This window comes from Haliaeetus leucocephalus, unplaced genomic scaffold (genome assembly GCF_000737465.1).
Source record: "Haliaeetus leucocephalus isolate CR32 unplaced genomic scaffold, Haliaeetus_leucocephalus-4.0 Scaffold795, whole genome shotgun sequence".
In the NCBI taxonomy this organism is placed as follows: domain Eukaryota; kingdom Metazoa; phylum Chordata; class Aves; order Accipitriformes; family Accipitridae; genus Haliaeetus; species Haliaeetus leucocephalus.
In genome coordinates, this window is record NW_010973231.1 from 3,518,310 (window position 1) to 3,535,762 (window position 17,453).

Genomic DNA, 17,453 nt, shown 5'->3' on the forward strand with positions numbered 1-17,453 from the left:
TGGGGGGGGGAGTATGTTGCGGGGGAGGAGGGGTGTTCAGATGTGTGTATATACATATCTGTATACATTAGACCCTGGGGGACCCCACCTCATTTGTATTCTGTTTTCTAGATTACTGGGAACAAAATGACATCACTTAACCTGGCTACCATCTTTGGCCCTAACTTGTTGCACAAGCAGAAATCTACAGACAAAGAATTCTCAGTTCAGAGCTCAGCTCGAGCTGAAGAGAGTACTGCTATCATAGCTGTCGTACAAAAGATGATTGAAAACTATGAAGCCCTTTTCATGGTAGGTGGTTGTTTCTTCACATTACTCCTGTGCATTTTTGAGTTAAATGAGGAAATACCTGGCTTGTATTAAAGTAGACTAGGGTGACATAAACTGTGGAAACTGCATTAAATTAGGGTCAATTATTATTGGCAGAAAAAGTAGTCTTCTGTCAAGGAGAGTGCTTTGCAGTAAGCAGTAGTATTAAAAATGTGTACTTATATCTTGCCTGGAATGGTTTCTATGTAGATAAGAGTATCTTCCTTAGAAGATTTCTGTCTTTGGAAATGATGAGGTTGGCTATTCCGCTGCATACTAAACTATGCACCAGCATTGCTCATTAGTGTTGAAGACAAGACTGAAAATGACCTTCCACCTCTCAGTTTTGGAAGTCAGGGAGCCAATTTTTCTGCAGGGAGTAAGAGATCCTTGGTTCATTTAAGGAACAGCCTCCTCTACCGAAGACTTTCTTGTTGGTTGAATGGGGAGGAAGGACAAAGCTTTCTTATTTGTCAGTTGGGTAAGAGGAGTAAAGAATAAATCTGTGTAGTTCCTGAGTTCCTTTCTGTTTTCTTGCTGAAGCGAGGAGGTCCTTCATAAAAGGGATGATGACCTTGGACTTGGACATGTTTACTTAAGATGCAGCTTAGTTAAATCACATTCCTCATGCCTAGCAGTTACCTGGACAGTTCATTCTGTGGCTTTATCTTTTCATCTTTTTGTCTACCAAATTACAGGTTAGCTCAGGATGACTTGTGCCTGAGAGCACCCTGCTCTGGGGTAGCAGAGCCCAGTCAGACCTCGTGGTGGGCACTATCCTGTCTTCATTTCAGTAGGCATGCATCTTAACAAAACCAGTAGTCTTGAAAAGGTGAAAACAGCTTTGGTTGTTCTGTCTTGAAACTAAGCAGCACTGGATGTTACACTGCGGGGACTGGTTCCCAAAGCAAGAGGAAGAACACTCTGGAAACCTCCTTTAGTGCTCCAGCAAAGCTGGGTGCTGCATACCTTGATGGGAGAAGATGGACATGCCTGGACTGTGGGCATGTGGGACTGATGGCCACATAGTACTGTAAGGGGAAGGTGTCTACCAGATTCCAGTAGGGAGAAGAGCCTGCGAAAGCAGTCACGAGCCCTGCCTATCAGTCTTAGCCTCACATGAACTTCTTTGTGGTTTTCTCGTTTTTTCCCTCACACTGTATTGCCTTTCATTACATCCTTTGCTTTATTTTTAATCTTGTTCCAGTGAGACACTCAGCAATTTTTTTTTATATTTTTTTTTTAATGCTTTTCACAGTTTGAGGAAACTTTAGGTGCTATTTTTCCTTCCACAGCAGGAAAAGAAAGTGACAGAGCTGGACTGTTGTGCGAAGGTCTGCTGGCCCAGAGTGTGGACAGCACTAGCAAGTTTAAAATAATACTGGAATAAGAATACTTGCATTACTTGAAGTTTTCTTATTGTTGTTTCTCTTTAAGAACATTTTACAGCACAGCCACATCTCAGTACATACTTAGGCACACATTCCGACTTTCAACGTGGAAAGGGTGGGGCGTAGGGTTAGCCTAACCTACATATGGTCTCTTTTAATTGTGACAGATTTATTCCTTTATCTCTTCAGTGCTTGCATTTTCATCTGAAGGTTAAACGGGGGAGGGGGGGGGGGTCGGGTTCTTTTGTTTTCCAGAGTAGCTTTTCAGATTGTTGAGGGAGATTAGAATCAGATTTCAAAATGAGAGGCTAGCTGCATGTGAAAGAAAGACAAACCTATCTCGGATGCTCTCCTGAAAGCTGGAATATGTTGATTTGAAATTTATAGAAATGTCTAACAGCTGAGCATCTCTGGGTGCTTTCACTCTTCCCATTGCTGTAGTTTAACAAACAACATGGCAGGTTCTGCCTGTTTTCTGGAGTAATGTCTAGACTCACACATGATAGTTGATCTGTAGGATTGTGTCAAACTGCTCATAGTTAGTGTTTTATAAAGCTTCTGCCAGGGTTTACTTTTGTCTTTTTCATGTTTTCAGCAGCAGCACGGAGAGACTCTTTGTATTCTGAAGATAATTAGCCCAGTACATCATTTGGTAATAGATGCATTGAAAGGAAAAGTCATGTATGTGTAATTGCAATAAAACTCTGGTCATTTGAAATCAGGCAGCAGCAGTTTGTTTTCCAAACGCATAGGAGTGGGGCCAAACCAGAACTGCTGTTTATACTTGACATTTATGCTACTTACAAAAAGGAAAACATCTGGACTCAAGAATTCAGCTACAGCTATAACATACAGTGTATTGCTGCTAAGGTGTTTCTGTGTTTGGTTTGGCGTTTTTTTTCTGTTACTTTTGTATATGGGGAGGTTCTAAAACTCTGATTGGCTTCAGCGTTGAAACTGGAACATTTGTGAAATAAAACTTAGGAAACCAGGATGTGTTGTGACACCCAGACCGCAGTATCAGAATGATTCTGCTGGGTGGTCAGGAAGGTTCTGTTTGTCAGAACAACCCGGGATACTGGGGACTGTTTTTATTAAGCAATTGTCATTGACATCAGTAATACACAAACATGGATTTCATATAGAAGACAGATTCTGACCTTGCTTCATTGATGTTAGGGCCTTTCATATCCAATTCTTATCCATTTCAGTGAATACTAGGGATGCATTAAAACATTTTGTGGGAATGTACAAAGGACTGTTCTTTGCCAGTCTCTGAACTATGCCCAGCAGCTAAATGCAGGGAGACACAACTCAACCACTCTTCGTCTCATTGGCTTTGACTTGTCATGGAGGACGGAGAAGAGCAGCTTGGTCATACATTTTCATCTCCTAGCGCCCAAATCCAGCCCTGCCACAAAGAGGCACTACATAGTGTCTGAAATTTCTTATTTCTCTTAGAGGCTACTGTGGCCTCCCCACTGCAGAGGCAGGCACATGCTGCCTCTCTGTGCCACATCAGTAGCAAGGGACAGCACAAAGGAGACACTTCAAGGGTCCCTCCACCCTCTGTGTCTTAACAGCTGTGACTCTTATGTAGCACCCAGCCCCAAAATCTCAGGATATCTCCTCCTCTACTGAAAGTCCTGACAACTCTGGAGCCCTCTGATCCGTCCCAGTGTGTGCCCAACATCTGCAACAGCTGTTACTTCAGCAGTGCCTTGGCTTCCCTTCTGTCCCTGAATTTCAAGTTCTCATCCATCTACTCAGCCACAACTGCCAGTTAAACAATTAATTCAATAATAGTTATTGCAGCTCTCTAACATCTTCCTGAGATACCAACATAGTAGTTCTCTGTAAGTGTAAGTTTATAATTACATGCATATCATTTCTACACTTGCAAGTTAGTTAACTAAACTGAAGTAAATTTCTGCACAGGAGGAAACCCAAAACCCAGTAGATAGCTGCAAGGAAACCATCAGTGCAAATCCAGTTGAAGGATCATAGATTAATATGCCCTCATTCACTCCGATAAAAGTTCTATAATTCAATAGAACTGTTAGGTTTGGGGTTTGCAGATGCTTTCAGTTGGAACTGAACTTCCTGTTGGAACTTTTTCAGATTCATTTTTATGGAATGAAAGACTGCATTGTTTGGGGGTTTGTTGTTTTTTTTTTTTAAATAATGGAAAACATATTTTTATTTTTCTGACAAAGTCCTCTCAGTAGATTCTTACAAGTTTATCAGCTTGATACAAATCTGAATAGTGAGTTACAGGAAGACATGGATTCTCCTTTACCCTTAAACTTTATTTGGAGTTTATTCTACTGTATAGACAGGCTGTCTAAACAGAGAAGTTACAGCACACCAGGTTTCCAAAAATGTATTCCTATAAAGAGAAGATAATTTATTTAAAGACTGGTGTATCAATGACTATCAGTAAGATATTTTTCCAGCATAGAGGCTAAATACAATTTTTAAAAAAGGAGTATGTGGTCACACAAGTTTTTCATAGAGATTTTGGATCAGTTTGAATTAAATGATGCGTATCTTCATTTATTTTCAAATTATTTCCTTTTTTAACGAAACATGCCTTTTCTGTAACTTGACTCCCTAAATACCTCCCAAACTGAGGTATTCCCCTGAGGAATCTATTAGTAATTCTATTCCTATTTCCCAGGAAATGTCAGGGAGAACAAATGGCCCGTGCAGTGTGACCTGAAGGTCAAGAGATTCAGGCTCTGACAAATTGCATCCAGAAGCATATTGCACAGTTGATGACCCCTTGCTGTGATTGTCTTGCCTTCAGCTCCATCCGTCATGAGTGAACCTGGGCTGTTAGTTCAAGTTTCTCAGATGGTTTCATCTGTTTCAGTGCTTTGAAGGCCAAGTTGAACGTTCCACTGTGATGTGGACAAACTCACTTAAGGATTGATAAGACTCGTGTAAAATGCAGGTGGAAACACAAAGTTTACTTGGGCAGGTTTTGGAGTGCTATTCCTGCTACCTGCCCAGGAGATGTTGCTATATCCTGCAGCAGCTGAAGCTGTCAAGTGTTTTGAAGGTTCATCTCCATATAAAGTGCACTAGAGAGAGTTAACAAATCAGAAGGCCAAACTCGAAAGAAGCTGACACAAATTCTGGCTGAGCCTGTTGCTACTATGCAAAGTCCAGAGTGGCTGGAGATCCAGCAGGACCCACTTGTGAACCTGAGTTATGGACAGATGAACTCTGTAATTACTCAAGTTCTGATTGAGCATAAGCAGGAATTTAAATGCTTCTAGATCCCAGGATTTGGCCATATGGATACCTGAATGCTAAATGTTTATAAGACTTCATTTAGAAAAATGTTTACCTTTGGCAGCTCTCACTGAAATGAAGCAGCTGAAGAACTTCATAGCTAGAACAGTTGCTGCAAAATTTCCGTATGAGAAGGACATAAGTAAATCAAATGCCACAGAACATATGAAGAAACATTCTCCTTCCAGTGTAATTACATTTCACGTTGTTTCTAAAAGCAGAGAAGTACAGTTGCTTGCAGTGGAAATTTGTAAATGTCCCCAGATCTTTGAATGGGGATGTAAGGTGAGGACCTTAAACTGGAGCTTTCGAGATTGCGATACATGAGTAATCCCACTGTTGTTATCAGGTCTAATACTGGAAAACAGTGGGTTATTCAACAGTAATCAGCATTTGACATTGTACAAAGTCATCTTTAGTCTTATTTCACCTGTTGTTACATGAAATGTCTCTTCTAAGTGGAAGCTTCTGAGTATTTGTTTTATATACTCTCCGTAAATGTACTTGTAGTTGGTCTTTTAGATTAAGCATAGTACCAAAATCAGTGTATGTGAAAGGATATTAATTTTCCAACTATTTTTTGCTGTCTTCATAGGTTCCCCCTGACCTACAGAATGAAGTACTTATTAGCCTATTAGAGACTGACCCAGATGTTGTGGACTATTTGTTGAGGAGGAAAGCTTCCCAGTCATCGTGAGTAATCTGTTTTTTCATCATCCCTGTTTCTGCTGGGAATTTCTATCTCCCACTGGAAGTGTTCAAAAGGTTCTGGTTTTTCCACAGCTCTTCTGCACTGTCTACAGTGGAGTAGAAATATCCTCCCCATTACACAGACTCTGCCAAAGAAATTATGACTCTTGTACAGTGTTTTCTAAGACAAATCTTGTTTCCCGATTCAGAGGAAAGATTGCATTCTGCTGCAGAGAACAGAATGACATGTACATAAAAATATTCAGTGCACTATTATCTGACAGGGTGTATTCTAGTGATCTGCTGGTTCATGTCTTGGGTTTATTGTAGTCTTCAGTAACAGGAGGTGTGTATTACACTATCCTTGAAAGACACCCTAGAGTGCCTTAACACAATCACGGCTAGCCGTTTGAACCGTTCGTTGTTCTTTTCCTATTGTATACACATAGGACGTTGTAAGCAAGTCAACCGCTGCAACAGCAGGTTTATGGAGACTCTTTGGATATTATTTAATTGTATGCTTTGTGAAAGATCTGAAGAGAAAAAAAATCACACTGGTCACTATTGCAGTTATGATACATAATATATTCCAACTTTGTGTATGGTGTATACATGCCTACACCCATGTGCCTTAATTCTATGAGTTTGTACATTCAGATTAACAGGATTCCTGGCTTTCTCATGGGACACACAGTCATTGCCTTTATTCTAATGAATCCCAATATGTCAGACCCCAAAATCACAAAATTTGACAAGTTTGCTTTAAGTAATTTTTAAGAGGTTTCCTAGACTCTAAAGTCTCTGGGATAGATTGGACTTTGTCTTCCTGTGTGTGTGGAAAGTGCCTAGGGCATTCAGTATATAATTAATATTGAATTTGTACAGTCAGTTAGCTATGATTTTTTTTCTCTCCCTTTGAACATTGTATAGTTGGAGGTAATGTCATGGTGTGCCTGGCTTTAAAGGAAGAGGTATAGAAGAAATAGTATAATTAACACATGGAGGAAAAAGCTTTCTTTAATTATAAAAATTAAAAAGAAAAAATACGTGCAGAATATATCGTGTGTTGTAAAAGATTTTATTGGTTTGTTGACTTAACCACATGAACACATAACGTGCAGTAGCAAATTATCACAGATCATCTGATTTGTGGTAATTGTCTCTGTGTGTTTTCTTAGTGTACCACAGACATGAAATAATTTCAGTTAGTTTGTCTTACTGACAAGTAACCATGTGTATATTTAGATCACAATAAATGCAGGATAATTAAAGGTACATTAGCTGACTTTTACACTTGTTTCACATTTGCCGTGAGCCAAGACCACAATTAGGAAAGACACTGCAAATCACATGACATACGATAAAGTCTGGAGAGACTTCTTTCTTTAAGCCCTCAGTTTGGAATGATAATGTTATTTCTAACTCAAGCTAATAAAAACCTTCATGCTGGATTTCACCGTCTATATAATATAAAGGCATAAAATTGTATCTCACATGTGGCTACACACATCAATTGAGCATAAATTTGTCACAAATCATTGTGGATGTTGACAGATTATTGTTAGATCCTGTTTCCTTTAAGTTAATTGACCTTTCCTTGAGCTTCCTTACTTTTCAGCCAGCACACACACCTACAGGAGAAAATGGATCTTTTGTGCAAAGCTGGTCACAACTGACAAAAGGGGCTTTGTAAGAAAAGGTTATGAAACCAAATAGGAACATACAGCTACACTAGTACCAATTTATTGCATTTTCAGTAATGGGCAGGTGAAGTATCACTGAGATAAGAAAAAGTTACTATCTGTCATTTTTCTTCTAATCTGCTATCATGTAAGTGATTTATTCTTAATGTTAATGAGATATGTTTTCACTGTGATTGCAACTTCTTGGTTAAGATATTCCAGGCAATTAGAGGAAATGTTGCTTGTGTTATTGCTAGGGGTGTGATGCTCTTAAGAGATTAATCTATTTCAGAACATAATCTCAGTTTTGAGGCTACGTGTCTGTTGGTTATTTTTCCTGTAAGAAATGTGAGGCAGCAGACAAGGAGGTGTTTGTCTTGATTTGATAAAAATGAGCCTCCAAAATACATCCTGACTACTCTTGGAAATTTCCTTGGTCAAGATCCAAATTTGGATCCGTGGAACAGAAAACTTTATATATTCTTGAGACAACCTTCATCAGAAGAGCTAGTTGGCTGCATAGCATAGTGTATGGAATCAACTTCAAGACTTTAATGTCGTATTAATTGCTCTGAAGGTCCTGCTTCTGTAATTGCCCTCACATCTCTGCTTTTGATGTCATTACAAATGCTTTCTTGGCTCTGACCTAACAGAGGAAACACAATCTCTTTTCCTCCCCAGAGGAGGACAAATCAGATGTTCCTCATCTTTTAATTCTCTTAAGAGCTGAGCATCATGAATAGTGTGTCAGGGAGTTCATGGAAGTCGTTCATGGTAAAGCACTAATTACCATTGGGAGCAATTATGAAGTGTGCTTTTGTGGATGACTTCCCAACTTTTTTATATGTTGGCTTGATGGCAATGGAATTTGGGGTTTCCAGCTGTAAGATGAAGCATCTTTAAACTAACACAAAAATAAAATCTGTTTCTTATGATTATTTATTGCTTATCATGGCTAGTAGTCCTGTTAGAGTGAATATGTTTTGAAGTTATAGAATTTTCAGATGTTTTTGGATGGTGATGATGGATTTTAATCCATCCTAACCTGTGGCACAAAGATGAAGCCATAGAATAGGCCATACAGTATGTGTAAATGCAGTTTCCAAAGCTTCAGAGGCTCCCTGAATCATTGAGTCCTCTACCCTGTTACAGCAGCAAGCATATCATAATCTCATAATAATCTGTTTTGTTGGTGGCACGTGTGTTGCTCAAATATGTGTGGAAATTACTGCTGCTTGCTGCCAAGGCATCACACTCCGTATGATTTGCCTCTTGTAAGACAAAATTGTTTTCCCACTCAGAAGCTTTAAGGTGTAACAGAAAAGGATTTCTGCCAAAACCAGAAAGGGATTTCCTGTTTTGATGACCTTGATGCCAGTGGAAAAGTAGGAATATCCCCAGTAGAAGTATTTATTATTATTAACGTTTTTCCAGTTCACCCATGCAAGTAGACTCTGGTGGATAACATCAGTTCAGAAGGATGCCAGTTAAAAAGGAGAGCCCAAGACTCCTTCAGAGCGTAGTTGATTTTTATTTTGGAATCTGAAATAATATTTTGGAGCACATGTGGCATAGGTTCCTTCTGCAGCTTTCAAATCTTTCAGTTTGTATATAACCACTTTTTAATCTTTCCCTTAACATAGTTCATAACTACTAGAAGGTACTTTACTTGCCTTGCCATTGCTCACATTTGATAGTACATAATCTTCTATTATTCTCTGTGGAGATCGTAATATGCCCTTACTAATAGACTGCATATAGGCGAGTAGGTATCTCGCGCAGTATTTACATTTGCCTCCCAATTTAGTTTTTCCCCAGTGTGTGGGTAGAGAATCTTAGAGCTATCCAAGTGAAGATTAATTTTGAATTTTAGTAAGCATCTGTTTGCAGCTGAACTCCAACTATAAAGCAAACAGATGCAAAAGTTTTGTTTTAAGGAATATGTGAGAACTGATTCTATATTTGGAAAGATGCGAGCCAAAGTCTTTTGCAAGTTGTGTTTTGTTTTGTTCATGAAGAGCATGGTAAAGCTGCAGATGCATGAGCTCAATTTCCAACTTTAAAGTATTCATTCCATTTTGATGGTTTCTTGTAGTAAGATTGGCAGAGTCCACAGGCATTTTCTTTGATTTTTGAAACTATTTTTTCTAAACAAATTTGAAAGTGATATTATATATATATAATTGCATGGGCTTACTAGCAGAAACTGTAAATGAGTTTAGAAAGTTGAACATTTGGATCTTTCCAAAGACTTGACAGTTTCCATTCAAGTAAATTTTTATCAGGAGCTCTGTCTTGAGAAGAGATAGACTATAACAGAACATTCAAGGTAAGACATGAAATCAGTGTTTCACAAAGCTCAAGTTTATGTTCCCACATTCTTTCGTTGCCATTTCCCTTTCCCCTATTCCTTGTGTTACCTTGCCATGGCTGAGTGGTGGCATACCTCTCTCTTTGCCCTGTGCAACATAGCTAGGTTTTGATCCTGCAAAGATTTACATGCGATAAGCCTTATTGGTGTCACCGTTAGTGCTAAGTATGTCTGTATGCTAGCAGGGTGAGGTTTAGATGATGTTCAGCCAAGAAAGCTGGAGAGAAAGACATTTGGTCATAGGAAACCTACAGATACCAACATTTCTCCCCTTTTCTCTCAGGTCCTTCTGGTTCTTCTAAAATTCCCAAGACATTGCTTAAATCTCGTCTTAACTCACACTCACTGCACAAGCATTTTTAGAACTTAGAAGGGCAGAAAGAAAGGAGTAAGGGACAAAAAAGAGAAAAAAGATTTGTGACAGAATTGTACATACTTAAAAGACCATAATTCTTCAGTGTGTGGCTGCTTGTAGATTAATTTACATTGGACTCATCTTCAGATGAGAAGTTGATATGGGAAGTTACGTAATTGTGGCATGACTTACTGTTTTTTTTATTGACTCCCCAACATTACCATACCAACCACACTGGGAAGCCTGGGACAGTGCTACTTTGCCAAATGGCAGCTCTGGTTTTTTGACTTGGCCCCAGTTAAGGTTCAGGATCAGTTCAGTGATGGATTTCTTGCTGGGAGTCACCAAAGAGTAAACTTAGTTAATTCATTCCTAACACTTTGTGGTTGCTTTTATACTAGAAAAAAAAATATGGAATACTGAATAACATAATAATCATGATGTTGAGTTTATATATTTTATGTTTTGGTGCATGCAATATGTAATTGACTGAGAAAAAAAAACAACAGCTTGAAAGTGGTGTTAAGTTTTGTCATTATTTCTGTACTAGTATTTAGTGTGCTGTGGCTAGCCTGTCTTACTACTGTGTGTTTTCCTTATTTTCTTTCTTCAGTCTTATTTTATTTGTCTGGAAAGAGGGTTGTTGTTCCATAACAAGTAATGTGCTTTGGGTGCTCGCTCAGTTCAAGCTCTCTTTAGATTTGATTCTGAGAAGGGCTCACCATGCCCAGTACAGTTCACTTACAAGATTGAGCCTCTGTTGTATCACATTCAATTAGAGCAGATATTAATGTGAGGTCACTGAGAGAAGCGTTTTGACTCGAGAAGCAAACAAGAAGCATCTAAGAAACAAAGATCAAGGTGCAGAGAAATGAAAAATGAGTAATGGAAATATAAATTAGGGAGGACCAATAGGAAAAAACTTATGTTTGTTTACAGACTATAGCTACGTATTCCTTGGCAGGTTCAGTGACTCATGGACTGCCTCTGATCTGTGTAGTGAATTGTAATAGTTCAAGAAATCTCCCTCAATGTTCCCAACACGTTTCAAAAATGAGAGTTGTCTCTCTGAGCCTTGGCTGTACTTTGGTGGGGGTTTTGTTTGCCTTTTTTTGTCAAAATGAAATGCAGGCCGTGCTCTTGGTGACGTAAAGGTGAAAGGGTAAAAGAAGTTGCAGAAGTTATCAGGAGAGTCAGTTATTTGCTGCCCGCATCAGAAGTACAGTAGAGACATCTGCTTGTCCCCTGTAGAATATTTACCTTCTGACATTTCTAGAAGAGGATCTTTCTCACAGTGTGAGAGGCGAGCTATGGTTTTGATTTCCCTGACTGTGTAGTACTTCAGAATGGAAGAAGTGATTTTAGCATACTGCTTAGCATCAAACTAATCTTCCCTATCATGCCTACAGATTTATTGTTGCAACAAGCTAAATTGTCAAGGTAACATAAGGAATTGATTCACTATTTAATTTCCTGTGGTGAACTGTACAGTTGTGTGGGTTTTGTTGTTTTCCTTCTTGACAGCAACATCTTTTGATTTTTAGTGGCCTCTGCTGGCCACTTCATGGCAGAAGTTTTACTCATGGAAAATTCACCTCTGTACTGCTTCTGACGTGTTTTCATTTCAGCATCTGTGATCATGCTCCTGTATTTGATTTCATTTGTATGATGTCAAACTGCACCTGTAGCTGTGAACATAAAGCATTTTTCATTAACAGTAGTTTGTTTATCAAAATTTCTCAGGAGCCCTGAGATGCTGCGGTCGGAAGGTTCCTACTCCACAGGAGGAAGACATTCTTCCACAGACTCCAACAAAGCTTCAAGCGGAGATGTCTCCCCTTATGACAACAACTCCCCGGTACTGTCTGAGCGCTCGCCGATAGCAACGCAAGAAGAAGTTGCCCGCAGCCCAGAGAAGCTGTACAAGGTACCTGAACAGTACACACTGGTTGGACATTTGCAGCCGAAGACAAAGGAGAATTCTTCTGCATCACAGGCTGGAAAAGGTAGAGTACATCCTGCTCGTGTTCCTCTGCCTCAGTGACTGATGGGGGTTTCTGAAGTAATTGGAAAGTGTCATTTTTGTATTATCAGCTACGAGGATTTGAGGAGCAATGGTGTAAATAACCTTAGAAGAAATGACTGACCAACGTCCTTTTTTTGTGTTGAGCCTGAAGGGTCTGTGCTCAGTCCTCCTCGTTAGCTCAGCCAGCCATCAGGGATGCATTTCTCAAAACGGGGAGCTATTATTTAGGAAAACAGAACTACGTATGTCCTGCTTTTCAGCCTGTCTGTGGCAGTGTGGCAAAGACTGATTTCTAGTCCTGCTCCGTAGGACTGTAATACCTGCAAGGTTATGGTCCAGACTTTGGAAAAATCTGAGACTTTAAGACATGACTCTACAAATTTTCTCCAATTGAAAAGAATGACCTCAACACCCTCTCACTGGAGAACACAGCTGAGCTGCACAGCTTTACATCTGCTACCAATTACACACCTAACAAAACTAGTGCAGGGATCCATAATTTCCATAGCTATCTAGGGAGTGCACACCTGAATGATTTCTTTGGTAAAGAACTGTGGTTTAAACTGATAGCTCACCAGCACTTCAAGATGCTTTTCATTGAAAAATATTTATTTTAAAAAATTTACATTCATGAAGTGAGCCAAATTTTAAGAACTTTCAATGCTTAGGCATGCAGATAACTGGTGATATTTTTAAAACCATTTCATGTCAGAGGTACTGGTTAGGCACTTAATTCCCCTTGGAATTAATGGCATTTAGACTATTATCTCAATTATATGCTTTATAAATGCCAGTGGGCATTTATCTTACGTATTCAGCATCTAAATCTCTGAGTAGGTTTCAAAATTTGGTCAGATTTCTACTAAGTTATGAACAGGAAATTACATGAAGTTTTATCATATCAGCATCACAACGATACTGGACCATGACAAATTAGGAAATTCCTTTACTGCCAGATGGAATCAGAAAAAGGCATGAATCAGTTACAATGCAGCATGATGCCTGATGGGCACATTTCCTGAAATCTCTATTCTGTGACAGCACTTCCGTGTAAGACCCAAGCAATGCTGCAGGTTGATAAGAGCGTACCTTACAGTGATCCCTGGGGCTGGGGCTGCCTGAGGGAGCTTTGCCATTCTTTCCCATAAAAAGCACATGAACTACCTTCTGTTGGCCAAATCTTCCCATTCTTGTGCAAATTCTCCGACTGACTTCAGTAAGGCAGAGGACTTAGGGGAAATTCCACTCTCTCAGCAAACTCAGGCATCCTGCCCATACAGAGCTTACTGAATCCCATTACAGGATTCGAGCCTGAAACAGCAAGTAACTGTCAACAGATACGTTTGAGATGTTTGTGTTAGGTGCGCGGTAAGTCAGATGCTAACAACTCTGATACCTTATGTAAGGTTTTACCATTCCATTTGTATGTTTCTAAATAATGGCTTTAAGAGGATCAATTCATCATCTTTGTCCTGCTTTTACTGCTGTTTAGATGTCTCTGAAGATCATTTTGATATCTGGGGCACCTGGCATTCAACGCTGAAAAGTGGCTGCAAAGATCCAGCTATGACAGGTCAGTTATTTCTCAAGTTTTAAGCCCAAATCTAGCAAAGACATAAACAATTTCTTGGTTTTGAGAAATCACAGTGAAACCAGTAGGAGAATTCACATTGTGCAAAGTTAACTTTTAAAAGGTGACTGTTCAATAAAATAGAGAAGCGCAGTGGTTATACAAATGTGGCAACATCTGAAACTGTCGCAAGATGATTTCAAAAGTTGATTTTAAATTTTAAATTACTTCAAAAAACAGTTTTATATTCTTCTGTGTCCTTGGAAGGTGGACGCGCGGTGGGGATTTGAGATCGGCTGCCGCGGTGGCACAAGCGGAGGCTGTGAGGTTGGCAGCCTCATGAGTCCCTGACCCATCCTGCCTTTTTTTTTTCTCCCTTCTGCACCCACCTCACAGAAGAACTGTGAGACTAAAATGCCCACCTCCTTTTCAAGCATTTGAAGGATGTTAAGTGCTGCAAGGCTTTGTGTCAGAGCAAAGTATTAGAGTCATCGGGTGATGTATTAGACATGGCTCAGACAGATGTAGGGCTGCTGCTCTGTGTCCTGAAGGTTCGGCCAGTGGTGGGGCTGATACACCTTCAGTCGCACAGCCTGCTGATAAAAGCCCCCATCCCTCTTCTACAGTGCGATGCAGGGGGAAGGCAGTAACTTGTTAAATGCCACGTAAATGATGACGCAGACTGACGCCTTTCTGTCTCTGGCCCCCAGGTTCTTACGGGAACATTTACGAAAGCAGCTTGCTGCGACCTGGACAGTGCTCTCTTTCCCAGGGGAACCTCGCCACGTCTTCTCCTCGGTGGCAGGGCAGCTCCTCCGAATTGGACATCGGCAGGCAGGTCATGCGAAGGAGCCAGACGACTGCTGCCATTCCCGAGTGTCAGCTGCATCCCGTGGCGTCTCGGGCGTGCGGTAACACACAAATTGAAGTCGGCGGTAGGAGTTCAGACCTGTCACACTCCAAGTCGGAGCAGCACTTGACTTTAAGCAGCGTGGAGGACCTCGGTGAGCGTGACTCGAACGCGGGTTGTTCACAAAGCACAGCCAAGCCCTCCTATAGGAAAGAGCGGCCGCCACCCCCCTACCCAGGCCCAGCAAAAACAAGCTCTGCGTTGTCACAGCGATCAGGCGTTTCTTCAACGTTGCACTCTTTGTGGAGACTTCAACGCCAAGAAAAAAGTTCAGGGACCAGAGGAGCTGGAGGACCGCCAGCCAAAGCCCCTGACCAGGCCACCTCCAGGCAGCAGCGGCTGGCCCCGCACACCCAAGCGGCTCACATCTATTCCACGGCACCTCACAGTCAGAACAGTAAAAATGTTTCAGAGGCGGACTGGCACGACTGGCAAAGGGAGAGGTGGCAAATTTGGGAGCTGTTGTCGGCCGATAACCCCGACGCCCTCCCAGAAACGCTTGTATGATCAGACTCTGCAGAACTGCTACTCACACCTATGCCTCCGACTCATAGGAAAACAACGGTGACATTGGAAAACGGGGAGGGCTTGTTTGTTTTATAAAAACTGAATTGCGTATACTTTTTTTAAACTTTGTTCACTTTAATTTCTTAACAGCACTGTCAAGCAGTCCATTTACAAATACAGTATGTTCCTGTTTTTCAGCAAGCTTTTGAGAAAAAACAAGATGAAAATTTTAGTCTAACAACTCGGTATGCATACGCTGTTTATAAGATAAAACTGTTGCTTTGATGTTGCTAAAAATGTATTTATATATCTGCAGTTTTGATGATTGTATATTCTGTAATGGGTATTGTACGATAATCATATATTATGTTTTCATATACAGATGTCAATCAATCATGACTGCTTTTTTTTTTAAATCACTGCACTTACATTACCGTGATATGCATTGGAATTCTATAGAAAGTGCACAAGCTGGTTTCTGTGCTTATATAAAAAAAAAACAAACTGTTAAAGGGGGAAGTTGTCCTTCTTTTCACTGCCTATTGAAAAACACTAAAATAGAGTGGAACGTGAAAAGCCATATATTTTATAAGGGTAGTAGTGAGCTTAGAAGGGAAAATACCAAATATTTTTTTTCTTATAAATATATTTGCAAACAAAATTAAAATTTGATACAAGATTGTAAAAATATTTTTTTAGATTCTGGTAGGAAGCAGCTCAGAGAATCAACTAAGAGCAAGGCCATGCCTGAACCAACTAAGGATGTAGTGCAAAGGTCTGCCCTCCCATTCTAGAGGAAAACCAATGTTATGTATACAGGATATAATATATATATTTATAAATGTATGATTTTATGTATTGTTCTAAAACAATAAACTGGAATCCAAATTTTAGAAAACAAAACCCAATAAATTGAGGTGTGTAACAAATGAGAAAGAATATGGCTTTTCCTTTGAAATAACAAAGCTTCAGCCTTAAGAAGGTTAGAGAAAGGGAAAAAAAATGCAGACAGACACATGAAGGGGAGTCACACAGTTTCAGAAATGAACATGATGTTTGGAGAAGTTCACAGCTGCATTTCTATAAATATTGTGCCAAAGTGTGGGTCAATAGTACTTCTTCAGTAACTGTATGTTGCATTGTTAAATGTTGCTGTTTTATACACGTTCTGGTGTTTTTAAGTTGCAAAATTGTTTATGGCCAGCAGGTGGCAATGTACTTCAGTATTCTAGAGAAAATTCTTTTTATCACTTGATAAGGGAAAGTGTATCATATCAAAAGAATTTTATAAAACATATTAGTCTTAATTTTAATGAAGTTGAAGACTTATTCAGTGATGTTGTCTTTAAGTTCTATCTTGTGCCATAACGATGGAATAAAAAGCTAAGCAAAATAATGAGCATATTTTTGCTCCTTTTTTTTGAAGTAAGGTTTCTGTAAAAATTGATGTGTTTTTATTTCATTCTTGAGTATCTCTGTCACAAACATCTAAAAGGCTTGGGAGCTTAAGGACCACTTTCAAGTATGACTTAAATGTACAAGATCTGAGGTTTTACTTGAGTTTTAGCCTTAAAATCCATCATATAAAGAGTCTGCCCATCGTATTTCCATTTCCCAAGTAAAGTTATAAGATAAAAGCACCAACCCAAGTTGAAAGGGGCAGGATTTGGCCTTTGGCTGTTGTAGCACTGTCAGGCTGGTCAGCTCTTTTTCCGAATACTGCATTCAGAATAAGTCTCAGCTCTCTTCTGGTGGTTGCAAGGCAATTCCAAATATCGTCTTGATATGAGACTTGATAGGTAAAGGTTCTTGCATGTAGCTTGTTGCAGCAGCCCTGTGTCAATTTATTACCAAAAAAACCCCCACCCTAAATTAAAAAGATAGTGGACTATAAGGAAGGACAAAAAGGAGCTCTCACAAGCCATCTTCACTATTTGATCTTGTCTCAGTATTATCCCAGGCTTGATCCAGATTTGCTACAGGGATTAAAGCTCCCTCATAGTCCTCAAAAGCAGGCATAGTGTAAATCCTGCTGCAGAAGATACTCTATTCAGTAGATGTCCATCTCTTCATTATAAATCCCTTTCTAAATACAGAAGCACCCACACATTTTTAGTGAAGGATGTCCAATGATTACTCAGCCTCATAAAGAGCTTGCTTTTCGCCAGTACCGCTCTCTGTATGTATGTGTATGTTACCATCTATATGGAGTGTATGCGAAAACGGACAACAAAAACCAAGATCACTGCTGGAGGACAACCTTGTCTGCACACATTTCAATATACAATTGCTTCGAAGAAAAGAGATACAGAATTAATTCTGATGAATTAAAGTAATGCTTG

At 39.8% G+C, this 17,453-nt stretch overlaps 1 protein-coding gene across 1 annotated transcript in view; it reads left to right on the forward strand.

The window, feature by feature from the left end:
- Nucleotides 1-15,965, forward strand: part of ARHGAP6 (Rho GTPase activating protein 6) — a 338,151-nt gene extending 322,186 nt beyond the window's left edge. The window contains exons 9-13 of the mRNA XM_010581575.1: nucleotides 112-291; nucleotides 5,596-5,693; nucleotides 11,842-12,104; nucleotides 13,617-13,697; nucleotides 14,405-15,965. Of these exons, the coding sequence (XP_010579877.1) occupies nucleotides 112-291; nucleotides 5,596-5,693; nucleotides 11,842-12,104; nucleotides 13,617-13,697; nucleotides 14,405-15,111 (1,329 nt within the window). The 3' untranslated portion in view covers nucleotides 15,112-15,965. The remainder of the gene's footprint in view (nucleotides 1-111; nucleotides 292-5,595; nucleotides 5,694-11,841; nucleotides 12,105-13,616; nucleotides 13,698-14,404) is intronic.
- The last annotated feature ends 1,488 nt before the right edge of the window (nucleotides 15,966-17,453 follow it).